This window comes from Mobula hypostoma, chromosome 5 (genome assembly GCF_963921235.1).
Source record: "Mobula hypostoma chromosome 5, sMobHyp1.1, whole genome shotgun sequence".
Taxonomy (NCBI): domain Eukaryota; kingdom Metazoa; phylum Chordata; class Chondrichthyes; order Myliobatiformes; family Myliobatidae; genus Mobula; species Mobula hypostoma.
This window is the reverse complement of record NC_086101.1, coordinates 22,108,150-22,136,025: the sequence shown is the minus strand read 5'-3', so window position 1 is coordinate 22,136,025 and position 27,876 is coordinate 22,108,150. Positions and strand designations below refer to the sequence as shown.

General features: G+C 43.0%; 1 protein-coding gene across 2 annotated transcripts in view; it reads right to left on the bottom strand.

Annotated features, from left to right (window-relative positions):
• Window positions 1-248: 248 nt before the first annotated feature.
• LOC134346154 (uncharacterized) overlaps window positions 249-27,876 on the bottom strand; it is a 28,995-nt gene continuing 1,367 nt past the window's right edge. Inside the window, exons 2-6 of one of the 2 annotated variants that reach the window (XM_063047458.1) lie at window positions 26,467-26,859; window positions 20,227-20,328; window positions 19,141-19,196; window positions 1,701-1,802; window positions 249-355 (exon numbers count right to left, since the gene is read on the bottom strand). In XM_063047458.1, the coding sequence (XP_062903528.1) occupies window positions 338-355; window positions 1,701-1,802; window positions 19,141-19,196; window positions 20,227-20,328; window positions 26,467-26,859 (671 nt within the window). In that variant the 3' untranslated portion in view covers window positions 249-337. Of the gene's footprint in view, window positions 356-1,700; window positions 1,803-6,608; window positions 7,617-19,140; window positions 19,197-20,226; window positions 20,329-26,466; window positions 26,860-27,876 lie in introns of those variants that run through there. The other variant, XM_063047459.1, reaches the window with a different exon arrangement.

The following is a 27,876-nucleotide window of genomic DNA, read 5'->3' as shown; positions in this document are numbered from 1 at the left end:
AAATGAATGACAGTTAAATGTTAGAACCCCGAAGACCACCCACCAGATATTCTAACAGGGCTATGAGATACCTGCTGCAGATGGTGTAATTTATTTAAAAAATCATTCAAATTATATATTATCAGAATGAGGTTTAATATCGCTAACATAAGACAAGAAATTTGTTCTTTTATTTACAGTACAATACATTAAAAACTATAAATTACAATGAGAAATATGTATTTAAAAATTAACTTAAATAAGCTGGGCAAAAAGAGAGGAAAAGTAGTGAGCTAGTTGTCGATTCTGGTGATTTTTGATCTGCAGGTTCTTTTAGAGTCTGAGAATCAGAAACTTGTCACTTCACAATCTTTTGCTGAAAGTTTAAAACAGGGAAGTGGGTACAGGGGATGTGAAACTAAAGATTAAAGAACTAAGAACAACAAGAACTAGGATGCAAACAACAGGAATTCTGCAGATGCTGGAAATTCAAGCAACACACATAAAAGTTGCTGGTGAACGCAGCAGGCCAGCCAGCATCTCTAGGAAGAGGTGCATCGATGTTTCAGGCCGAGACCCTTCGTCAGGACTAACTGAAGGAAGAGTGAGTAAGGGATTTGAAAGTTGGAGGGGGAGGGGAAGATCCAAAATGATAGGAGAAGACAGGAGGGGGAGGGATGGAGCCAAGAGCTGGACAGGTGATAGGCAAAAGGGGATACGAGAGGATCATGGGACAGGAAGTCTGGGAAGAAAGACAAGGGGGGGGGACCCAGAGGATGGGCAAGAGGTATATTCAGAGGGACAGAGGGAGAAAAAGGAGAGAGAGAAAGAATGTGTGTATAAAAATAAGTAACAGATGGGGTACGAGGGGGAGGTGGGGCATTAGCGGAAGTTAGAGAAGTCAATGTTCATGCCATCAAGTTGGAGGCTACCCAGACGGAATATAAGGTGTTGTTCCTCCAACCTGAGTGTGGCTTCATCTTTACAGTAGAGGAGGCCGTGGATAGACATGTCAGAATGGGAATGGGATGTGGAATTAAAATGTGTGGCCACTGGGAGATCCTGCTTTCTCTGGCGGACAGAGTGTAGATGTTCAGCAAAGCGGTCTTCCAGTCTGCATTGGGTCTTGCCATTATATAAAAGGCCACATCGGGAGCACCGGACGCAGTGTATCACCCCAGCGGACTCACAGGTGAAGTGTCGCCTCACCTGGAAGGACTGTTTGGGGCCCTGAATGGTGGTAAGGGAAGAAGTGTAAGGGCATGTGTAGCACTTGTTCCGCTTACATGGGTAAGTGCCAGGAGGGAGATCAGTGGGAGGGATGGGGGGGACGAATGGACAAGGGAGTTGCGTAGGGAGCGATCCCTGCGGAATGCGGGGGGGGGGAGGGAAAGATGTGCTTAGTGGTGGGATCCCGTTGGAGGTGGCAGAAGTTACGGAGAATAATATGTTGGACCCGGAGGCTGGTGGGGTGGTAGGTGAGGACCAGGGGAACCCTATTCCTAGTGGGGTTGCGGGAGGATGGAGTGAGAGCAGATGCACGTGAAATGGGGGAGATGCGTTTAAGAGCAGAGTTGATAGGATGGTCATTTTTGCAGAAGGAGTCACTTTCATACCGAGTTAAGGCAAATTTCTGAGATAAACAAGGGCCTATTGGATGGCACACAGGTGTAGCATATTTAACACTCAGCCAATGAAAAATGAAAGATGATAAAACTTACATAAAAATGTAACTTATAACAAACATGAGGATATCTGCAGATGCTGGAAATCCAGAGGAACGCACACAAAATGGTGGAGGAACACAGCAGGTCAGGCAGCATCTATGGAAATGAATAAACAGTCAATGTTTCGGGCCAAGACACTTCATCAGGACTGGGAAAAAAGATGGGAAGTCAGAGTAAGAAGGTGGGGGGAGGGGAAGAAGAAGAAGAAGAAGAGGGTGATTAGTAATAAGTGAAACCAGAAGAGAGGAGGGGTGAAGTAAAGAGCTGGGAAGTTGATCGGTGAAAGAGATAGAGGACTGGAGAAGGAGGAATCTGACAGGAGAGGGTAGAAGGTCATGGAAGAAAGGGAAGGGGAGGAGAAACCAGAGGGAAGTGATGGCAAGAGATAGGAGAGGGAAAGAAACAGGAATGGGGAATCGTGGAAAGAGGGGGGTAATTACCAGAAGGTTGATAAATTTATGTTCATGCCATCAGGTTGGAGCCGACCCAGATGGAATATAAGATGTCGTTCCTCCATCCTGAGTGTGGCCTCATTATGGCAGTAGTGGAAGCCATGGACTGACTTCGGAATGGGAATGGGAAGTGGAATTGAAGGTGGTGGCTTTTTCTGGTGGATGGAGGGTGGGTGCTCGGTGAAGTGGCCTGCCAGTCTATGTTGGGTCTCACCGATATACAGGAGGCCACACTGGGAGCATCGGAAGCAGTAAATGTCGCCTCACCTGGAAGGACTGTTTGGGGTCCTGAATGGTAGTGAGGTTGGAGGTGTGGGGACAGGTGTTAGCACTTGTTTCACTCGCCAGGATAAATACCAGGAGGGAGATCATAAAATGCTATGTAACGGTTATATCATTTTGCCACCAGTAGGTGGAGTCTCACACCACATATTGTGAAAAATATAAGTTATACGTTAGGGAAACTACAAAAAACTCATTAATTCAATTTATAGCTTATTAAAAACTTAAAGAACAACCGATTCCACCAGTAGTGTTCATGGGCTGGTTCATAGTCCATTCAGAAATCCAACATTGGAAGGAAAGAAGCTGTTTCTAAAATGTTGAGTGTGTTCCTTCAGGCTCCTGTTCCTCCTCCCTCTTGGTAGTAACAAACATATTAAATAATGACATTCATTATATATCTTGCTCTACGTTTGTTGTAGCATCAGTAAAATGCTTTTCTTACAATATGTCAATGCTACTCAGAGTTCTTCCCTAAAGAAAGTGCCTCTGAGAGGATTTTACAAGGACCTAGCCCCTCTGTTTCCATGGCAGCAAAGCCCTGAACTGTGGTCCTTCCACACAGAGCCTCTGCTGTGGCTGCACTTGAACTTCAGTGCATCCCTCAGCATGGACTCCTGCAGCCTGGGCCCTGTCAATCAGCAGTGTTCATACGTGGGAACTCCTCACACTGGGAAGACCAGCAAGGTCTGCACAAATCAGTGTTCTGATAAAGAGATTAGCTTTATTTGTCATGTGTACGTCAAAAGATGCAGTGAAATGCGTTGTTTGTGTCAAATCAAGTCTCCGAGGATTATCCTTGGGCAGCCCACAAGTGTAGCCTCATTTCCAGTGCCAAGGTAGCATGCCCACAGCTAAATAACTGTCTCTGAGGGTCTTTGCAATGTGGGATTAAACCAGAGCACCCAGAGGAAATCATGTGGCCGCGGGGAGAACTTGCAAACCCCTGACAGGCAGCATAATGGAGTGAGGGCAATAAGGAAGGCTGAATCCCAACATAGAAGGTACAGGAGCCTCAGGTCTCACACCAACAGGTTCAGGTACAGTTATTACCCCTCAGCAATCAGGCCCTTGAACCAAATGGGATAACTTCACTCTACTTCATCACTGAAATGTTCCCACAACCTACGGACTCACTTTCAGGGCCTCTTCACCTCATGCTCTTTGCTATTTATTGCTCATTTATTTATTATTATTATTATTATTTATATTTGTATTTGCACAGTTTAAAGACTGTGCAAATACATCCTGGTTGGTGTGGTCTTCCATTGATTCTGTTATGGTTATTATTCTATTATGGATTTATTGAGTATGCCCACAAGAAAATGAATCTCAGGGTAGTATATGGTGACGTATATGTACCTTGATAATAAAATTACTTTGAACTTTGAATTTTCTCCCACCATTCTTACACCTGGTATTTTGGGTATTTAACTGACTGGAATTGGTTTATAATTTTCTCATGTACCAGGATCCAGTAAAAAGCTTATCTTGCAGATCATTGCATGGTGCGTTGAGGTGGAACAAGTTAAAACAATAACAGATGCAGTATACGGTGTAACGGTTACAGAGAAAGTGTAGTGTGCAGGTAATTGGCAGTGGTGAGTAGAGTCTGGGGCCATGTGGATGGTGGGAACATGAGGGGATTAGATTACAGAGGAAGTAACTAGGGAAAGGGGTTACTTTGTGATACTGCATGGACTTAATGGTCTGAATGGCCTCCTAATCTACATCATAAGGAAATATGGAAAATGAGAAAGCATTTGTGATAGTACTGAAAGAAAGCAGAGAAAGTTTACAAGGATGTTACCAGAACTTGAGGACCTGGGCTACAGGGAAAGATTGAATAGATTAGTACTTTATTCCCTGGAGAGCAGGGGAATGAGGGGAGAGTTGATAGAGGCATACAGGATTGTGAAAAGTAAAGTAAAGGCAAGAAGGCTGTTTTCACTGAGGTTGGGTGAGTCTAGAACTAGATGTCATGGGTTAAAGGGGAAAGGTGAAATGTTTAAGGGGATCATGAGGGAGGACTTTTTCACTCTGAGTGTCATGCAAGTGTGGAATGTGCTGCCAGTGCAAGTGGTAGATTTGGGTTTGATTTCAGCACTTAAGTGAAATTTAATTAGGTACGTGGATGGAAGGTGTATGGGGGCCAGGGTCTGGTGCAGGTTGATGGAACTAGGTGGAATAATAGTTCAGCACAGACTAGATGGGCCAAATGGCCTGTTTCTGTGCCCATAGTGTTCAATGCCTCCATGAGGGCCCCAAGACCATTCACTGGAAGAACACGTAGGCCCTGTGTGAGTGGCAGAAGGAGCTAATCACCTCACAAACTAGCACCCCTCCACTCCATTCCAATCACCATCCAGAAGGAACCATAGAGCCACAGAAACAGGCCATTCTGCACCCCACTCTGACCGCACACCAAGTATGGTTCTCCTGTGTATGAAACCAAGTAACTTACACTGGCTCTGTTGCTTGCTGTACCTTAGTATCTGAGATCCCCACACTGACCTCTGGACCAAACAAACTGGAGTGCCAGTATGACATACTAACTCCACGGGGTTGACTAAGAAGAGGGAGATTGAGAAGTAGAAGCCACTAGCGGAATTATAGTCTGGGATGGGAACACCAGAGCCTTTGAGTGGAAAATCCTACACAAGTTAGTGGATTCAGCCCAGTACATTACGGGTAAAATCTTCCCAACTCTCTATAGTGGGTACGATCGAGAGAGTGCAGAGGAGATTTATGAGGATGTTGCCTGGATTGGAGAGCATGCCTTTTGAAAATAGGTTGAGTGAACTTGGCCTTTTCTCCTTGGAGCGATGGAGGATGAGAGGTGACCTGATAAGAAGAGAGGCATTGACCATGTGGATAGCCAGAGGCTTTTTCCTAGGCTTGAAGTAGCTAACATAAAGGGGGCATAGTTTTAAGGTGCTTGCAAGTATGTACAAGGGGGATATCAAAGGTAAGTGTTTCACACAGAGAGTAGTGGGTGCGTGGAATGCACTGCCAGTGAAAGTGGTGGAGACGAATACAATAGGGTGTTTTAGAAGCCTCTTATTAGGTACATGGAGCTTAGAAAAACAGCTATGTGGTAGGGAAATTCTGGGCAGTTTCTAGAGTAGGTTATATGGTCAACTCAACATTGCGGGCCGAAGGGCCTGCAATGTGCAGTAGATTTCTAAGCTCTGTGTTCTAACCATTGAGCATATCTACATGAAACGTTGCCATAGAAAAGCATTATCCATCATTAAAGACAATCAGCACCCAGACCATGCTCTTTTCTCACTGCTGCCATCAGATAGAAGGTACAAGAGCCTCAGGACTCCACCACTAGGTTGAGGAACAGTTACTACCCCTCAACCATCAGCCTCTTGAACAAATGGGGATAACTAGGCTCATTTAAGGACTCTTTTATCTTGTTATTTCATGCTCATTATTTATTGTAATTTAGTTATTATCTGCATTTGCACAGTTTGTCATCGATTGATCCTGTTTACAGTTACTGTTCTATAGATTTGCTAACTACTCCTGTAAGAAAAGAGTCTCAGGGTTGTATGTGGTGACATGTATGTACTCTGATAATAAACTTTACTTTGAACTTTATTAAAGCTTGGAGCACCCAGTGGCACAAGTCCCTTTGCATACAACTGCACACAAGTAATAACAACCAAAGGAAAGAAGGGCTTGTGTTTATAAGTACTTTTTATGAATTCAGGATACCCTAAAATGCATCACAGAAGCTGGCATACTTTAGAATGTGTATTTATGGTTGTAACATAGGGAACATTTTACCAGTTTGCAAACTGCAAGGTTGCAAATGTGGCAATCTCATAACGTCGGTGAAAACGTCTGATTGTTGCACCGTATCTAGATGGGTATTGGGTTGAGTGGTGTGGAGGGAGGATCAGTGTGAGTGTCAATGCAAGGAATCAGCCTTGACCGAAGGGCAGGGCTGTACCTGGGATTTGCTGGCAGCACAGGATGACTGCAGTGAGCTGAAAGGTCGGGATCTGATGGTACTTGGATATTGGAATTGGACGGTGGATTTAAAGCAAAGATGTCTGGGGACTTAAAGCAGTTGAGTTTGTTGGATCTGGAGATGATATTGTCCAGAAATCACTTTGCAAGTCAAGAATGAAGCGTAAATCTTGTGGTTACAGTTTTATTAAGTCTCATAACACGGAAATAACAATAACCAACTCAGTCTTCTGTAATGAAGAAAGACAAAGAGCAAAGAACCTGTGGATATCTTTATACTGAAAACTACTTCAAACTAAACAGTCAGGCTTGGAGTTCTGATGAAACATTGACTGTTTATTCCTCTCCATCGATGCTGCTCGACCTGCTGAGTTTCTCCGGCATTTTGTGTGTGCTGCTCAGGATTTCCAGCATCTGCACAGTCTCTTAAGTTACAGATAAGAAAATTCTTTTGATAAGAAAAGCCTTTGAGAAAGTTCAATTTATGGCATGTCATAGGCTGCAGACAAAGAAACTATAGAAAGTACTGATAATCCACTGAGCATTTATAGGCAAACAGGTGATTATACAAACATAGAGTTAAAAGAAAATTAAACAAGAAAATTTACAATGTAGACTATAATCAAGTTGTTGTAGACTCAGTGGAAATTGACTTTTGTAATGTTAGAACCAAACACTAGGAAAATGTAGAAGATGAACCTCTTGGCATTAATTAGTGTCAAATTAAGTTTCACCCTCCAGTTACGATTGGCTTCAGTTCAGGTAGACTCAGATGTAGACAGAGACTCCCAGGGGCAGGAGGTATTTGTTTCGGTGATGAGAATGCAACACCTTTTCAAGCGTATGTGTTGACAATATACATTGAAGACTTGGAGCAAATTCTCTCAAATGCACTTTTCCTTAATTTGATTGAGAAATTCCATTCTCCAGACCACAAGCACCAGGAGATAAGTTCTTGTCCACCGGCCAATTATTGCTTAGTGTGTGTAGGTAACATGTCTACACATTTTGTTTGAGCAAATAAAAACAATTCATACAAACAAGGTTAACATTATTTTATGAATAATTACTCAGTTTCTGAAAATGGCCGCCTTCTGGTTTTTCACCACTTATCCGCTTTTCCCGTAATTCCTGCATATTCTGATGAGTTCATGTCAGAATAAATTACCATGGGGTTGCTTGTTGTTGGATTCTTATGTTAAATAAAGAAAAAGGAACAGATCACAAATTTTGTTAGAGTAATCTAGTAAAAATAGAATTTGATGCATGGAATATTTTTGTTTGTGGGGAGGTGAATTATCATCAATAGAATTTCTGATTTTATTTTGCATTTCCAGAAATTCACTGGTGGGCAAAGCTTTAGCTACTAACGTTGAGCTCTGTAACTCATTAGGACACAAGGACACTAGGAATAAAAGCCAATGTTTAGCTCTCTAGCCATTCCCGTCTGCTCCATGATTCCCCAAGACTTTTAACCTCAGTTCTATTTTCCAGCACTACCCCCACATCCCTCGATTGCCTTAGTAGTCAAAAAGAGCCTGGTATGTCACCAAAGTCTTTAGCAAATATGTGGGTCCTTAACAAAAACCCTCCAAAGATCCAAATATTGATTCCCCATTGTTTATTCTATTAGTCACACCCTTCATAATTCAGTAGATTAGTCAAAACATGATATCGAGCAAAACAAAACGTGTTGCTCAATGAACCTCAATATAGATGTTAATGATGTAAGAGATTCTACAGATGCTGAAAATCCTGAGCAACACACACAAGATGCTGGAGGAACTCAGCAGGTCAGGCAGCATCTATAGACAGAAATGAACAGTTGATGTTTTAGGCTGAGATGCTTCATTAGAATCAAAGCTTCCAATGTCCTGAAGTCCTCATGACGAATCCTTCACTTCCATTGATGCTGCCTGACCTGCTGAGTTCCTGCAACATTTTCTGTGTTTAGCTTGTTATGGGCTTCAGCATTTTCTCTCCAACTAAACTTCAGCTAAAAGCTTGGTAATTCTCTGTTTTCTCTCTTCTTTTCTAAAATAGTCTGGTCACATTTGCAATCCTCCAATCCAAAAGGGCAATTCTAAAATTTATGGAATTTTGGAATTCCCTCTCTAAACTTTTTCTGAAGTTCTAAGTTTGTTTCTATTTGAAGACCCTTCTTAAATATACTATATTGACCAAGATTTTGGTAATTTGATGTGGCATCTATTTTGTTTGATTTCACCTCCATATCATTCTTGGAATGTTTTGCCATTGCAAGTGGAATATTCCGGAAGATTCTGTTGCACTTGTTGTAGAAACATATGAATACGTAAATTAGGATCAGGCATAGGCCATTTGGCCCCTCAAGATTTCTATGTTACTTATTTTTATTATGCTAATTAACTTGACTTTATAATCTTAGCTCTGCAATTCCATCTACTCATGATAGCCTTTCACCAAAGTCTCTAGCACCATAAATATATTCAAAGACTCTGAATCAATGGCACTTTAAGGAAGAGAGGTGGAAAGACTCATTATCCCCTGATTGGAAAACCTTTGTCTCATTTTTCACTTAAGCAAATTTCCCTTGATTTTGAAGTGATCCCAAATTCTAGGTTCTTCCACAAGGAGAAACATCCTCCCCCCTTTAGTGCTGGAGAGCTTTGTGACACTAATGACTCCATCCTACCAAGACCCATCAAGATCGTCCTGCCGAAGTGTCTCAGCCCAAGCGTCGTCTGTACTTTTTTCCATAGACGTTGCCTGACCTGTTGAGTTCCTCCAGCATTTCATCCTTGTTGTTAAGATTAGATTTGTTTCATTCAAGTCACCAGGTTCTAAATCTCAGAGGTTACAAGCCTGGCTTTTCTAACCATCCCCCATACACCAGCCAACTCAGTAAACCAGTACAAATATGGCATTTTCAATTTCAGTAATGCCTAATACATGTGAAACACATTTCCTTATTTTGTATTCAGTTCCTCCAGCTTCCCATTGACTTGATGCACTGCATGTTAGCCATTTGCAGATCATGCACCAGGACACTCAGATCTCCGTGCATCTCTTGGACTAAAATCTTTGTGCCTTTCCAATGATGGAACAAGATAACGTTTGTGTTCAGCACCATTCAATACAATGAGAAAATTGGCTCTTTTTGCCAATAAAACAATAAAGTATGGATGGACAACAATTTCCCACTTTTCACAAAGAGCACTGAGCTATTAAAATGGCAGCTAATTTAGCCTTTCCAGTCTATTTTGTATTGTTATTGTTTTGCCTTGTCCTACCTCAATGTACGTGATCTGCATGACTGTTGGTAAGGCAAAATTTTTCACTGTATCTCTGTATACGTAACAATAATAAACCAATACCTATACCAGTATTGCTCATTTGGTACCAATAGTTAGTTATATTGTACACAATGAGAGCAATATCATGAATATTTATTTGTTCTCTTTTAACATTTGTAACTGATGGAATTACAGCCAGTTTACGAAGAGCGATGCACCTGATCAGAAAATTGTCCTGAATTTCTTTATTTCTTCCATTTCTCTCCCTGCTCCTCCAGTCATTAATTAGTTTCCGGGATGTGCACAGGACAGGTTGTAGAATATTGACTCCCACAGACAGCTCAGAGCTACCACTTCCCAATGACACCTTACTGATGAACCATGCATTTGTTCTTCAGGGCTGCCATCATAGCCAATATTCTGTGGGAGATCTCTGGCTGTGCCCGCTGTGGGAATCAAGGTCATATTGGCTGTGAGCATCTCTGTTATATCATCTTTAGCGATAACTATCATGGCCTAGAGTTGTAGAGTACTACAGCACAAACAGGCCTTTCAGCCCATCTAATACGTGCTAGCCTGGTCTTCTGCCTCATCCCAACTACCTGAACCTGAACCATAGCCCTCCAAATCTGTTCCATTCACGTACCTATCCAAACTTCTCTTAAATGTAACTATTGACCTCCCAACTAGCTTGCAGCTTGTTGCACACTTGCACGACCCTCTGTGTAAAGTTCTCCTTCAGATTCCCATTAACTATTTCACCTGTCACCCTAAACCTATGACCTCTAGATTGAGTCTCACGCAACCTGACAGGAAAAAGCCTGCTAACATTCATGGTATCTGTATCCCTGAGGTCTTCCAATTTGCTGCTCATCGTTGCACCAGGGAGATGATCTGGACACTATATTCACAAATAAGTCAATCAATACGATTTGATTTTGGTAATGAACAGATGCATCTAGGGCACCGGGACCTGCCAGCTTTCTGTGGCATCAAGCTCAGCGCAGAGCAACCAAGCAACAGTGATTCCATTCTCCTTTACTCTTCAGAGGCATGGGCAAACTGAAACCACTCGACAAGTATTACCCCTGCAAAGTTCACCAAACAAACAGGCAGGATAGGTGAGCTAACATCAGCACCTACTCCCAGGCCAATATCCTCAGCACTGATGTTCTGATCATGCTGAATTACCACTGGTGAGCATGTCATACCTGGACCCTGACTTCTGAAATTGGAAAATTATTCCAGGCTCTGGCGCGGGTTTCCAGGAACACAAAGAAAAGTCCTTCCTTGATAAAGTATAACATCTTCAGCAACTCCAGGAATCCTTGAGCTGTGCTTCTTCAAACTGCAGAATCCATTCAAAAACAGGAACCTAAAAGGTCTGAATCTACCCACCCCAGATCTGTCAGATATCATATCTGAACCCATATCTACCGCGGCAAATTCCGCATTGATCTGCAAGTCTCTGTTTCTCTTCCCACTTACTATCCATTGGAACTTCTTTCACTTTCTCTCTCTCTCTACTCTATTATATCTATCTATATATCTCTACCTCTATGAACCTATCTCATTCTCCCTCTATCTCTCTTTTTCTCTGTACACCTCCCTCCCTCTCTCGCTGTTTCTTTTTCTCTCTTACTGCCTATCTTTATATTTCTCCCTCTCTATCACTCTATCTATTTTGCTCTCCCTTTACATCTCTCTCTCCCTTGATCTAACGCCTTATCTCTCCCTTTGCCTCTCTGTCACTTTCTTACTCACTCACCATCCAAACTCTCGAATTAGAATTGTGAACCTCCCAGGAGGACCATACCTCACTCCCCCTGCCTTGTTACCAGAACAGCCGAGCAGCTGAGTGCACTCCTCATCTCTTCATTATCTGCCTTTCTTACTCTCTTTCTATCTTAACCTTTCTCTGTCTCTCACCCACGATATTCTTCTCATGTCCTCTCAGTTGGAACAGACGGTGATATGCATTAGAGTAGGAGATGTCCATGCAACCTTTTTGACATTTAATAGGATTACACCTTGCCAGTAAGAAAATCTTGTGCCCACTTTCTATTTTCTGTTAGATAGCCAGTCTTTTATCCAGCCCAGTCTGTTACCTCGTGCACTATCGCTGTATTTTGCACCATAACCTTTAATACAGATATTTATATAATGCTCTGTGGAAAATCTAAGTATACCACATTTCACAATTCCCTTAATTACACCATATGTTATTTCAAAGAAGCCCAATACATTGGTCAAGCACAATTTCCTTTCCACAAAACCATATTGATTTAGCTGTAAAGTTCTCTTTGAAGAGCATTGCTTTTTAAAAATTAACGCATTTCCTGAGCACTTTAACCTATCAGCCTTGCTTCAAGAGACATCGAAAGGTACACAGCAATGTCAGTAGCCTCCATACCAGTAAGAGCTATTTCTCTACGCTAAAGATTTAGAGAAGTGGCCACTTTATTAAGTATTTGCGTACACCTGCTCGTTAGTGCAAACATCTAATCTGCCAATTGTATGGCAGCAACTCAATGCATAAAAGCATTCAGATATGGTCAAGAGATTCGGTTGTTGTTCAGACCAAACATCAGAATGGGGAAGAAATGTGATCTCAGTGACTTTAACCGTGGAATGATTATTGGTGCCAGATACGGTGGTTTGAGTATTCCAGATTCCCCTGGAAGTATCATGCAGAGAATGGTGCAAAAATCAAAAATCATCCAGTGAGCAACAGTTCTGTGGGTGGAAATGCCTTGTTAATGACAGTGGTCAGAGAAGAATGTCCAGACTAGTTCAAGCTAACAGGAAGGCACCTAACCACAAGTTTCAACAGCGGTGTGCAGAACAGTATCTCTGAACACACAATGCACCAAACTTCAAAGGTGATGTGCTACAACAGCTGGAGGCAATAGATATACACTCAGTGGCTGCTTTATTCGGCACACTCCTGCACCTAATCAAATGGCCACTGAGTGTGTCTCTTTCCCCACAGGGAAATTACCAATACTCATGATGAGTTCTTTCTCTTTGCTGAATGTTTGAAAATTGTTGGTGGCTTTGCAACCACATACAAGCAAACAAAATCAAATAAGACCAGTGGGAAGAGATATGGCATTAATTTGTCCAATTAAATCCTCTATCTCAGTTCAATGCCCTTTTGATGACCTTCATGCTGGATTTTGATTGCCTAGAATTGCAGAGTCTCCTCCATGATTAGAATTGGGCTGATGGAAATCTGGTCATTGTTGTTTAGGGTCTGCTTGACGTCATTAATCCATGACATCCTTGCCACACATGGTCTGGCTTCCAGATGCTGGCCCTAGCTCTTTGAGGGAAAAATCTGGCAAGGCCTGTCTGTCTGTGGTGAACAACTGACTATAGGGGAGGGGTCTACTGCACAGGATCGAAATAAGCTTCAGAGAGTTGTCAACTTCGTGAGCTCCATCATGAGCACTAGCCACCATAGTATCCAGGATATATTCAAGGAGCGATGCCTCAAAAAGGTAGCGTCCATTGTGAAGCACCTCTACTACCCAGGACATGCCTTGTTCTCGTTGCTGTCATCAGGAAGAAGGTACAGAAGCCTGAAGGTACACATTCAACTATTCAGGAACAGCTTCTTCCCTTCTGCCATCTGATTTCTAAATGGACATTGAACCCGTGGAACTACCTCACTACTTAGTATTTCTATTTTTGCACTAGTTATTTAATTTAACTAATATATATATATAAATGTAATTCACCTTTTCTCTCTCTCTCTCTATTATTATGTATTACAATGTCCTGCTGCCACAAATACAACAAATTTCACGACATGTGCCAGTGATATTAAACCTGTTCTGATTCTAATTTTGAGTTGTCTAAAAGTGGCAGGAGGTAAACTGCTGTCCTGTAAAACGGGGACATCAGTGCCTGAGCCTGCACACCAGCTGATTTTTTTTTTAGGGGCAAGGGTCGACAACTGAGCAACTAAAGTACCAGATCATACTTCCATCACCTCAGCCTCCAACATTCACCTGCCTGGCCAGCCCTGATCACAGAGATGGGAAAACCAAAAATGCAGATGCTGCAAATTTAAAATGAAAATATAGAAAATGATTGAAGTACTGAGCTGGTCTGATAACATCTGTGGAAAGAGCATGAGAGTTAATGCTTCAGTTCAAAGACTTTGGCGCTTAACTGTCAATAGATCTGGGAGCTCTCCCTTATCCCCCATCCCATGTTCCCTGTTCTCTGTTTTCTGCCTTTCGTTCCCTATTCTGTATTTCCTGTAACCTGTCCTCTCTGTCTTGACACCTGTCCTCTGTTTCTTGTTCCCCATCCCCTATCACAGTCCTCTCCCTTCTGCTCCTGTCCCCTGTCCCTCCCTGTCGCCTGTCCCCTGTTCCCTATCACCAGGCCCCTGTCCTCTTTCCCCTGTCCACTATTCCCTGTCCCCTGTCCCCTGTCCCTGTCTCCTGTCCCCTGTCCCTGTTCCCTTTCCCTGTCCCCTTTCCCCTGTCCCCTGTCTCCGACCCCTGTTCCCTGTTCCCTGTCCCTGTCTCCTGTCTCCTGTCCCTGTTTCCTTTCCCTGTCCCCTTTCCCCTGTCCTCTGTCTCCTTTCCCCTGTCTCCTGTCCCCGTCCCGTTTCCTGTCCTTGTTCCCTCTCCCCTGCCCCCTGTCCCCTGTTCCCTCTTCCCTGTCACCAGTCTCCTGTTCCCTGTCCCTGTTTCCTGTCACTAATTCCCTGTCCCCCATTCCCAGTCCCCTGTCTCCCATTCCCAGTCCTGGTTCTCTGTCCCCAGTCCTTTGATCCCTGACCCCTGTCCCGTGTCAGCTGACATCTCTCTCTTGACCCCTATAGCCTCTAACTCCATCATTACTGCTGTCCGGCTGCCAAGCCAAGTGTGTCTTTAAGGACTGATTGTCTTTTAGTATTGCTATGCAGCAGTCTTGGAAGTTGCACATAATCTGTGGGAACACAACTTGGCACTTTGGAAGTCATGTTTCTGCACTCTTTCTGAGTGTAGGATACAACATCTTAAAACTTATGTACTTCCTTTGCAACGGAGAGAGACCCAACTGAGAGCTCAAACTCAAACAAGTAAGGAGGAGGAGGAGAAGATGGCGGTGCGACGCAGTGCGCAGCGCCACTCCGGTGAATGATACCTGTTATCTGTCAAGTAGGGTGCCGTGCAAAATCCTGATTTGATGGAGACAGATGTGAGAGCACAGAGGAACATCTGGAGAAACTTCTGAAATGCCTGCTTCACTGCCGCTGCTACTGTGTGATCCAGAATCTCCGGAGGAGAAGGCCCCGAGTCCTCGGCTTTGCTTGTTGTTCAGCAGCCGGGGGCAGGGGGGGGTGAGGGGGTCAAAGCGCTCAGCAGAGCATGGTGCTCGGGAGGCTGTATCAGAGGGGCTGGTCAGAGGTTCGAAGTTTTCGGACAGACTCAGAGTCAGCTGTGGTCGGGTGCTTCCAATGCGTTGACAGTTGTCGGCGCCTGGAGGTTTATGGCAGGGAGAGTTTCTCCCTTTTGCCACCTGCTATCGGGACTATCGGGAGTCGATTGGAACTTTGAGACTTTTTTTTTACCGTGCCCATGGTCTGCTCTTTATCAAATTATGGTATTGCTTTGCACTGCTGTAACTATAAGTTATAATTATGTGGTCTTGTCAGTGTTAGTCTTTGGTTTGTCCTTTTTTTTGTGATATCACTCTGGAGGAACATTGAATCATTTCTTAATGCATGCATTTCTAAATGACAATAAACGAGGACTGAGTGTCCTCATAATCTAATCTAATCTAAAATACAGTGACGTTTGTGAAGAAATTTTTTTAGCCAGAGGGTGGTGAATCTATGCAATTTGTTGCCACGGGCGGCAATGGAGGCTAAGTCATTGGGTGTATTTAAGGAAGAGATTGATAGGGATCTGAGTAGCCAGGGCATCAAAGGTTATGGTGAGAAGGCGGGGGAGTGGGACTAAATGGGAGAATGGATCAGCTCATGATAAAATGGCAGAGCAGACTCGATGGGCCGAATGGCCGACTTCTGCTCCTTTATCTTATGGTCTTATGGTTTTGCACCAAAGCAAAGTAGGTGCAATCTAATTTCCAGGCAATAATTTCCTGATGGATTTAAATTGAGGGATTAAGGTAAGAACTTGGGGACATTTTAGCCATTCTGTTCTATCTTTGTCTTCTAAAAAAATCTGTCGTTTTCTTCACACCACTGAATTGAGAAAAACAGAAGATTGAGATTCATCACTAATTGTAATATTATAGTTTAAAGGGGTTTGTTGCTTTTTTATGGTCATATCCTGCAGCAAAGCATAGGCTGTCACTTCCATTTCCTTTCGTTATTTTTGTGCTTTTAGGTCAGTTAATGTCTGTATATCTGCACCGGGCTTTTAGGTAAACATAAACCAGAAGTAGAAATGAGCTAAATGCCAACCGTAATGTGTGAGGTCACTTTGGCGTGAACATCTAACACTCGAAGATGGAAGAACATTGAATATAACCATCCACAATTACAAATCATGTTTACATGAATTAGAACAGATGCAATATTTTCCTTTGGGCTGTTTGTCACGGTTATAAATAATTCACAAATGGATAAAAATTAATTTAAAAGGAAAATGCGTTTTTGCTTTAAAAAAAATTCTAACTTTCAAACAGTATATTAATTGGAAAACTTTTATACTTCAGTCATAATACAAAAGATAGAAATGCAGAAAATAAAAGCAAGAGTTGGCCATTCTTTATAATAACAGCTGATTGCCTCAGTACTCTTGATGGCGTGATCTCTTTAGTCATCTAACTCCTCCATGAATATACAGTATTTAATCACTTTGTTTCTAAGATGTTCTGCGGTAGAGTTTCACCACTAGTTGGTGAAGGTACAAATAACACTGCCTTGCATCTCAAGGCACCTTGACCTCTGGGACTGCCTGTGTGGAGTTTGCATGTTTTCCCAAGTAGGTCAGCTTCCTTCCATATTCCAAAGAGGCACAGATTGCCCATTGGTTAGCCACTGTAAATCGTGGGGTGGAATCTAGGGGAGATAATGGGAATGTGGGTAGAATAAAATGGGATTAATATAGGATTATATTGACATGGAGACTCAGGAAGGCAGTATCCATCACTAAGGACCTTCACCATCTGGGACATGTCCTCTTCTCATTAGTACCAGAATCAGGTTTATTATCATGAGCATATGTTGTGAAATTTGTCCTTATGGAGAGGAGGTACAGGAGCCTGAAGATCCACACGCAATGTTTGAGGAACAGCTTCTTCCCCTCCACCGTCAGGTTCCTCAATAGTCCATGAACCCATGAACACCACATCACTATTCCTTGTTTGCATGATTTATTTATTTTATTTTTTATTGGTACTTAGTTTAATGGGTAAGTTTGCTGATGACGTGAAGCCATATATCACAAGTATGGTTGCCTAAGGACACAGCAGGGCATAGATTAGCTGAAATCCAAAGATCTGTGCAGGAGCCTGAACTGTCCACAAACTTATTAACTCCACATCATTATTCCACTTTTGCACTAGTTATTTATTTCTGTAACTTATAGTAATTTTAATGTCTTGCACAATATTGTTGCTGCACAGTATATTTCATGACATATGTCTGCAAAGGGTTTGGAGTGGCTATGGTCCAGGTGCAAGTAGACAGAAGACCATGTCGGCATGAAGTAGATGGGCCGAAAGTCCTGTTTCTGTGCTGTAGCAGTCCATGACTTAATGGGACTTGCTTAACCTTTCTGTTTCCTGTTTTCAATGTGCTGCTTAGATCTCCAGCTACTGTATCTGCCAAGATCATCGTCATTGTTATGTGCCATGTTGTATGACGTGGGTGATCGTGGTCTTTCCAACACTGTGGTTGTTCTTGGTAATTTTTTTTAACAAATGTGGTTTGCCATTGCTTTCCTCTGGGCAGTCTCTTTACAAGATGGGTGACTCCAGCCATTATCAATGCCCTTTGGAGATCGACTGCTGGCATCAGTGGTCACATAACCGGGACTAGTGGTATGCACCAGCTGCTCGTACGACCACCCACCACCTGCTCCCATGGCTTCACATGTTCCTGATTGGGGAGGGGAAGGCTAAGCAGGTATTACACCTTGCCCAAGGGTGACCTGCAGGCTAGCAGAGGAAATGAGTGCCGTACACCTCCTTTTGCAGAGAAGTATCTCCACCCCAGCACCCGACATGTCAGCAACAGGTTCAGAGAGGCTATGTTCCAGAGGGGACTATGTAGAAGATTGGGTTGGCACGGACTGGAGGCCGAATGGCCTGTTTCTGTGTTACAGCAGTCTTTGCTAACACTCTGTGTTAATGAGTTCCTTGTCTCTGCTGCCCTTCACCTTTAATCCGTTTCCTTGTCCTTGAACTGTCTGCTATTGGGAAGATGATATGTATTACAGGAATGTTACACATTTTTGGGAGCTATGCATAAGTTAAAGCATATGCAACAGTTGTGGACATGCACAGTAGATACCTTGGGCAATGAAACACAGAAAGGTCATGATATAACCATTTCACAGAAGAATATTGCTTGTGTTCAAACACGGTGTTGGGAATGTGATTATTGTGATGTATACCCTTTCAATTCTCATCTCCGTGCCCTCAGTACAATCATCTGAAAGCCCAGCCATAGCCCTATGGTCAGTGGCCTCTTGGTCAGCTACCTCCTCTACCTAATGAAGTGGCCACAGAGTGTACATTCCTGGTCTTCTGTGCTGTAGCCCATCCTCTTCAAGGTTTGATGTATCGTGCATTCAGAGAGACTCTTCTGCACACCACTGCTGTAATGCGCTGTCCTTGAGTTACTGCCATTTTCCTGTCAGCTTGAACCAGCCTGGCCGTTCTCCTTGGACCTCTCTCATTAACAAGGTATTTTCACTCACAGAACCTGCCACTCACTGGACGTTTTCCTTTGTCGCATCGTTCTCTGTAAACTCTGGAGACTGTTGTGCATGAAGATCACGGGAGATCAGCAGTTTCTGAGATACTCCGCCCGGCACCAATTATCATTCCACTAAGTCATATAGTCACATTTCTTCCCCATTCCGAGCAACAACTGAACCTCTTGAGCATGTCTGCATACTTTTATGCATTGAGTTGCTGCTATGTGATTGGATAATTGGATATTTGCATTAAGAAGCAAGTGTACGGGTGTACCAATAAAGTGACCACTAAGTGTATGCATGTAGGTCACTCACTATATGTAGAATGCTGATGCACAGCTTTACCACGCCATCCTGTTTCTCCACCCTTCCACCGTCACTAATACAACATCTCTTGCCAATAGCCAGCACCAGATGAGCCAAAGTGTTCTCTAAATACATATTAGAGAGCCCATATCTTTGCAGACTGTGGAGGAGCAGCAATTCAAGAATCAAATATCTACATGGATAAGATAATCTCAACGTTCCTCATGGTTGTGCTTACCTGACCATTCTGAGAAGCATTTCCTCTTTTTGATCGTTTTTGAGCTCGTTTAGAATCTAAGAAGAAAAAAAACTCATATTAGTCCCCCTTTGGCAATGAGCAGTTGCTGGTCAGAACCTTGAATTGGTACACTCCAGCCAAAATAATTATATATTAAACATTTAAAGTTGCACAGTAACATCTCAACTAATTTTCTCTTCTGTCAGGATTACAAGGAGTTTCTGTCATGCAAACATTATGTACTGTACTTAATTAATTTTTAACTGGAAGAGAAATGCTCTATCATAGATTCATTTAACAAATAGGATTGCAGAATATTCTATCATTTTAACTTTTATAGGAACTTCACGGCACTAATATTTAGTTATTACATTTATTAGTATTTGTTATTTTATTACTTTTGTAAAATGTTAATGTTGAGGAATTAATAGGTTCATGAGCAACAGTGGTTTCTACACCCATCCTAATTTGGGCGCCACGTATAACAGGCACTCAACTCAACCCATAAGATTGCCATGCAGAGAAAAGTTAAAATGTTACTAACTACACATATCATCATCATCATCATCATCATCATCATCGTGCCATGGAGAAATAGGATGATGTGATAAAGCCATGTATGGTGTAGAAACTGACCTACATACTTTCACTCAGTGGCCACTTTATTAGGTACACCTGTACGCTTGCTCATTATTTCAAATATTGTATCTAATTAGCCGACCATGTGGTAGCCGTGTCGTTTGGTATCTTTGACCATGACTGTACTTGGCAATTTTTCCTGCTGAAGCCTTCTGACCCAAACATCGACTGTTTATTCTGCTCCACAGACACTGCCTGGCCTGCTGAGTTCCTCCAACATTTTGAGTGTTGCTGTGGATTTCCAGTGTCTGTCAATTCTCTTGTGTTTATAATGTTGTTTTTATGTGGCTAAACTGATCTCAGATTGATAGAGGTACAATATGTAATCCGTATAACAGCACAGCATTTTATTAGTTTTGTGTATTAATAAAATAATTGAAAGTTGTAAAAAACACACAAATATCATGCTCAAGTATAGGTAGGCTGTGCCATATCATAATTGCTCACCTCTCCGTATCTTCATGGTAAAACACAAGAAAAACAAAATAAGAGTAAGAGTAACATATCGAATTTTGTCTTTGAATCCTGGAGTTATCTTCTTGGCTGTATCTGTAGAACAAGTCAGGATTGGAAGTTCAAAGTTCAAGGTAAATTTTATTATCAAAGTACATATATGTCACCATAAACAACCCTGAGATTAATTTTTTTGTGGATATACTCAACAAATCTCTAGAATAATAACACAATGGAATCAATGAAAGACCACTCAGCTAGGGTGTTCAACCAGGGTGCAGAAGAGAACAGACTGTGCAAATGCAAAAAGGAGAAACAATAATAATAAATAAATAAGCAATAAATGCCAAGGACATGAGATGGACAGTCCTTGAAAGTGAGTTCATTGGTTGTAGGAATATTTCAGTGATGGGATAAATCAAGTTATCCTCTTTCGTTGAAGAGCCTGATGGTTGAGGGGTAATAACTGTTCCTGAACCTGGTGGTGTGAGTCTTGAGGCTCCTGTACCTTCTTCCTGATGGCAGCAATGAGGAGATATTCAGGTACTTCAAACTTGACAATTGTCAAGCCAGTACATTCATTTAACCAATTTCCCCCTGGATCAATAAAGTATGACTATGACGATGACTATTTAGAAAGGAGGGGATCTCCAGCATGGGGGAAATTGGAACTTCTGCTAATTTCCCACTTAGATTTAGATTCTACATATAAATATAAAAATAAACATTTTATAAATATATAACTCAATAGTTTTATATAAAGTGGCCATACTTGCATTAACTGCTTCCATATAAGTACAAGTCGAAAATTAATTCTTTGGGTTACTGTAGGTTTATTTTTAAACTGATTCTCTCTGTGTGCACGTTGAAAGGAACACTTAAAAGACTTTTTGACTTTTAGGGTGTGTCTGAGAAAAAGAAAACAATATCACTCGCTTTCTGATCCTCTCACTCAGGTGGGATAGGGTTAGGGTTACCTTGATGCCACTACGAAAAAGAAATGATTCCTTACTAATCTTTTGTGATTTTCTGACATTGTTACTATCAGAATAGATAAGGGCAAACTAATTGTGGTCTAACTGAACCCTCAGAAAGTCTTTGATGAGGCACCACAGAAGAGGTTGTTGATAATTAGAGTGCACACTATTGCGAGTAACATACTGACTTGGATTGAAGATTGTTTAACGCATGAAAAGTAAAGATTAGGAATCTGACTAGATTTAACTTGACAAGATTCAGGTTCGGAGATTTTGACCAGTGTAGGGAGAGGAAGTTGGAGAGTGGGATCCCAGCTACTTACTGGATATGGTGAAATTTTGATAAGGGAATCTTGTATAATATATATGAGACAGCTGGTGATACGAAGTACAGAGCCAAAACACTTCAGGGTGCATGATAACATAGCAGTTAGTGCAATGCTACTTGTGTGCCAGTAACTCAGGTTCAGTTCCTGCTGATGTCTGTAAGAAGTCTGTACGTTCTTCCTGTGACCCATGTAGGTTTCCACCAGGTGCTCTGGTTTCCTCCCACATTCCAAAGATGTACAGGTTAGTAGGTTAATAGGTTGCATGTGTATTAGGCAGTGCAGGCCTGTTACCAAGCTAAATGAAGAAAGAAAATAGACGGAAGATGCAGAATCCAGATGATAAATCATAATGGGTCATTTCCTAATGTCCGCTCCCTGTTTGCCAAGATTATTGTTCATCACTCCTATCCACTCCCACCCCCATTCTATCTGCATCTGATTCCACCCATCACTGCCCAGCCTTTCTCCCATCCCTTTCTGACAGTTATAACAACAATCTTTCCTTTTCCCTCTCAGTCCTGATGAAGGGTGTTGTCCCGAAACTTACTCTTTTTGTCTCTGCGGATGCTGCTTAAACCTGGTGCTACAAAGTGGCAGTATGGTCTGTGAGGAGAATCCAAACGTGTTTTATGATGGCACAGTTAAAATTTGTGACTGGGTAATGACACGGCAAGTTGAATATAATGTGCAGAAATACAAGGGAGAAAAAGAGGAAGGAGGAGTATTTTCAAATGGTATGAGATTGAATGTCTTAATAGTCAGAGGGAGCTGGTTGTCCTTATAACATGTATTAATTTAGAGATGAGGCACAGTTACAGTCCCTTCTGGTCCAACGAGTCCCCGGTCACCCAGTTAAAGTTCAAAGGACACTTTATTATCGAAGTACATATACTACCCTGAAATTCATTTTCTTATGGGCATTCACAATAAATACAAAGAAACACAATAGAAATAGCAAAGATGGACAAACAACCAAGGTGCAAAATCACACCCACGTGACCAATCCATACATGATCGGAACGTGGGAGGAAACCGAGGCACCCGGAGGAAACCCACACGGTCACGGGGAGAACGTACAAACTCCTTACGGACAGGGGCGGGAATTGAACCTGGGTCACTGGTATTGTTATAGCATAATGCTCACTGTGACGTTCCACGCAAACTCAGAAATAACATATGGTTGCAGTAGGCAAAGGAAGGTAAGTGACTTGAAATTTCAACACTATATATGCTGAAAATACAAAATAAAAAAAAAATTGGAAGGTCTTCAGCCTGAGCTATTAACTCATTTCCTCTTTCCACAGATGTGGTCTGACCTACTGAATGGGTTTATGCCACGTGTATGTTGGCCTTTATTGTAAGAAGATTTGAGTACAAAATGAGAAAGTCTGAGTCCATGCCTGGTGTGCTAGGTGCAATCTTGATATGGATTTGATGTACGCTAATGTTAAGGATGCATACAGCTCCTCTCCCCTCCCCCTACTGGGAAGGTCAGATCACAACCTGGTGCATCTCAAACCCTGCTACGTGCCTCTGGTGAAGAGTAAACCTGCAACCTCAAGGACAGTGAGGAAATGGTCGGAGGAGGCTTATGAGGCGGTCCAGGGTTGTTTTGATGTGACAGACTGGCAGGCACTCTGTAAGCCACATGGAGAGGATATTGATGGGCTCTCAGAGTGCATCACTGATTACATCAACTTCTGTGTAGACTGCAATGTTCCGACAAGAACTGTCCTTTGTTATTCAAATAACAAGCCATGGGTAACAAAGGACATTAAGGACATCCTGAATCTAAAAAGAGGGTGTTTAGATAGATAGATATACTTTATTGATCCCGAGGGAAATTGGGTAAATTGGGTAGAGATGGAAGATGGAAGATAGAGACGGAAATAGGGAGGAGCTGAGGGCAATACAGAGGGACCTGAAAGCCAGGATCAGGGAGGCTAAAGACAGGTACAGGAGGAAGCTTGAGTGGAAACTCCAGCAGAACAACATGAAAGAGGTCTGGAGGGGGATGAGGGCCATCACTGGATTCCAGCAAACTAGCAACAGAGGAGCGGAAGGCAGTGTGGACAGGGCCAATGAGCTTAACCTGTTCTTTAACAGATTTGACATTGTGGCCCTGCCCATCCCCCACATGAGCCATCTGTTGTTGGCCCCCAACCAACACATATTCCTCTCTCCCCTCCTACCCCTCCTCACAGTCCCCCACCCTGCTCTCATGACCATATCCCTCCCCCACACGAAACCACCACGGTGGGCTTCACAGCTGAACAGGTGAGAGGACAGCTGAAACGTCTCAACTCAAGCAAGGCTGCAGGACCAGATGGTGTCAGTACCAGGGTGCTCAAAGCCTGTGCCCCTCAGCTATGTGGAGTACTTTGCCATGTATTCAACCTGAACCTGAGGCTCCGGAGGGTTCCTGTACTGTGGAAGACATCCTGCCTCGTCCCTGTGCTGAAGACGCCGCGCCCCAGCGGCCTCAATGACTACAGACCAGTGGCATTGACCTCCCACGTCATGAAGACCCTGGAGAGACTTGTCCTGGAGCTGCTCCGGCCTATGGTCAGGCCACACTTAGATCCCCTCCAGTTCGCCTACCAGCCCCGACTAGGAGTTGAGGATGCCATCGTCTACCTGCTGAACCGTGTCTACACCCTCCTGGACAAGCCAGCGAGCACCATGAGGGTCATGTTTTTTGACTTCTCCAGTGCATTCAACACCATCCGCCCTGCTCTGCTGGGGGAGAAGCTGACAGCGATGCAGGTGGTTGCACCCCTGGTGTCATGGATTCTTGATTACCTGACTGGCAGACCACAGTACGTGTGCTTGCAACACTGTGTGTCCAACAGAATGATCAGCAGCACTGGGGCTCCACAGGGGATTGTCTTGTCTCCCTTTCTCATCACCATTTACACCTCGGACTTCAACTACTGCACAGAGTCTTGTCATCTTCAGAAGTTTTCTGATGACTCTGCCATAGTTGGATGGATCAGCAAGGGAGATGAGGCTGAGTACAGGGCTACGGTAGGAAACTTTGTCACATGGTATGAGCAGAATTATCTGCAGCTTAATGTGAAAAAGACTAAGGAGCTGGTGGTAGACCTGAGGAGAACTAAGGTACCGGTGACCCCTGTTTCCATCCAGGGGGTCAGTGTGGATATGGTGGAGGATTACAAATACCTGGGGATACGAATTGACAATAAACTGGACTGGTCAAAGAACACTGAGGCTGTCTACAAGAAGGGTCAGAGCCGTCTCTATTTCCTGAGGAGACTGAGGTCCTTTAACATCTGCCGGACGATGTTGAGGATGTTCTACGAGTCTGTGGTGGCCAGTGCTATCATGTTTGCAGCAGGCTGAGGGTAGCAGACACCAACAGAATCAACAAACTCATTCGTAAGGCCAGTGATGTTGTGGGGATGGAACTGGACTCTCTCATGGTGGTGTCTGAAAAGAGGATGCTTTCTAAGTTGCATGCCATCTTGGACAATGTCTCCCATCCACTACATAATGTACTGGTTGGGCACAGGAGTACATTCAGCCAGAGACTCATTCCACCGAGATGCAGCACTGAGCATCATAGGAAGTCATTCCTGCCTGTGGCCATCAAACTTTACAACTCCTCCCCTGGAGTGTCAGACACCCTGAGCCAATAGGCTGGTCCTGGACTTATTTTCTGGCATAATTTACATATTACTATTTAACTATTTATGGTTTTATTACTATTTAATTATTTATGGTGCAACTGTAATGAAAACCCATTTCCCCCGGGATCAATAAAGTATGACTATGACTATGACTATATCCTCACTTAAATGACAACAGTTTAGATGGAGAGCAGCCAAGATGCAGCTGAATGGTTCTTGGGACACTGGATCTGTGAATGAGGAGAACATTAATGGACAAAGCCATAGTTGTCTTGAGCTTAGTGCAGTAGAATGTCATTGAAACATATAATATGAGGATTGGACAAAGCAGCATAAATGTATGGAGACTGGCTTAAGGTCAGAGCCTCAAATAATGGGCAGGCCATTCAGGCCTGAGGTTAAAGAAATGTCTTCAGTCTGAAAGTGGTGAATGTTTGGCATTTTCTAACCTATGACGAGAAGGCAGTCTGTGGAGAAGAGGGTGGATTTTTGGAAACCACATCTTTGAAATAATCTTTAAAACGTGCCACCTCTTTAGTGTTATACACACGCTCCAATCTTCTTTTGTGGTTAGGCATCAAATTCTGTAAATTAGCCTTCAAGATTCCTGTGATGTTTAACTACATTGAAAACCTGCATGAATACAACTCGCTGGGCTCGTCGTGCCTCATTTTAAATACAATTTCAAAGTTCAAGGTAAGTTTATTGTCAAAGTACGTGTATGTAACCATATACTATCCTGAGATTCATTTTCTGGCAGGCATTCACATTAGAATAAAGAAATACTACAGAATCACAGATAAAACTACACACAAGGACTGGCAAACAACCAGCGTGCAAAAGAAAACAAACTGCAAATACAGTAACTGAATGAACAGATAAATAACCAAATGCTTTGTGTAAGAAATAAATAAATATATAGACAGATACCGGGAACGTAAGTTCTAGAGTCGTTGAAAATGTGTCTACAGGTTGTGGATCAGATCTATGTTGAGGTGAGTGGAGTTACCCACGTTGGTTCAGGAGCCTGATGGTTGACGTGTAATAACTGTTCCTGAACCTGATAATGTGGGACCTAAGACTCCTGTACCTCCCTCGTGCTGGCAGCAGCGAGAAGAGAGCAAGGCACGGGAAAAAAAGTCCTTACAAGTGTTTTCTGTACGCCAGATCAAACTCATCAACGCTTTAAAAGATAACTACAGTTAATACGTTTCCCTCCTACAGTCCGAATCCAAACATTCTCAACACACGGAACAAAACTACTGGGAAGTTACCTACCCATTATCTCCCCGTGGCCGGTTTCATTTGCGTTGTCAGCCTGGACAACTAAGTTAAAGCTTCCTCTTTCGATTCCTCTTGCCTGGCTAACAGATAATTCATAAAGGCCACTGTCGTTAATCTGCAAATGTTTCAGCAGCAGCGAAGCGTTCTCCGGGAAAAGAACAACCCGGTGTTTATAGAGATCAGAGTAAGACATGACGTGGCTGCATTCATCTGAGTTGCTGTTTCGCTCTGATATGCATCTGTATTCCACAATTCTTTTCCCAGCCCTGCTCCATTTGATCCGCAGATAACCCCGTGGGTCCGAGATTGTGTAAGAGGCGGGTAGGAGCACAGAATGGTCCACGCTTCCGTTCAAGCGGTTCTGATGTACCCTCAGTGTTGCAACGGCTAAAGGTGGAGAGTGATACAAAACGAAATGATATTTAAATGATAAAGCCAATCATTGCTTAAACGACAGTGTATCACTAATTACAAAACGAAAACGCTCTCCGGTGTTTGACATTCCGCCGCCACCCGTAGACAGGGACATTAAAGGCGGAGTGGGCCATTCGGCCTTCGAACCGGCTCCGCCATTTAATACGATCATGGCGAATGTCAATACTGTGTTACTGCTCCCTTCCCAGGACCATGATCTCTTTGCCAGAAGAAAGTACCTACAAAGTGACAAACAGGAGAACATCTGCAGATGCTGGAAATCTAAGCAACACGCACAAATGCTGGAGGAACTCAGCAGGTCAGGCAGCGTCTATGGATGCTGAGACGCTTCAGCAGACTGGAGGGAACAAAGGTCCCTAAAAGTGTTTTCTGTCCATCAGAACAAACTCCTCAACGCTTTAAAGGATAACCACAGTTAATATATTCTACCAGCTGCAGTCCGAATCCAAACATTCTCAACAAACCTAACAAAAGAGAACGTCTCGCCCCGAAACGTCGACTGTACTCTTTCGCATAGATGCTGCCTGGCCTGCTGAGTTCTTTTTTATTATTTCAAAATATACTTTATTCAAAAATAAAATTACATACAATAAACCATTCAATGACTCAATCCTTTACATATGTTTCCATTATGGTCTCTACATATCCATATTTTTGGCCACCCACGTGGCGCTCTGTTGTTTCACCTTCCCACACCATTGTTGAGGGATACAGTATACTCCCCGCCACCCGACCCCTCCCACTCCAGCGGGAGAAGAACCCTAAACAGTGGTCCTTCCCCACCGGGCCCTTGCGGTGGCTGCACCGAGTTTCAGTGCGTCCCTCAGCACGGACTCCTGAAGCCGAGAATGTGCCAGTCGGCAGCATTCTGCCACGGACATCTCCATGTGCTGGTAGATCATCAAGTTTCAGGCCGACCAAAGAGCGTCTTTCACCGAGTTGATGATCTGCCAGTAGCACCGGTTGTTG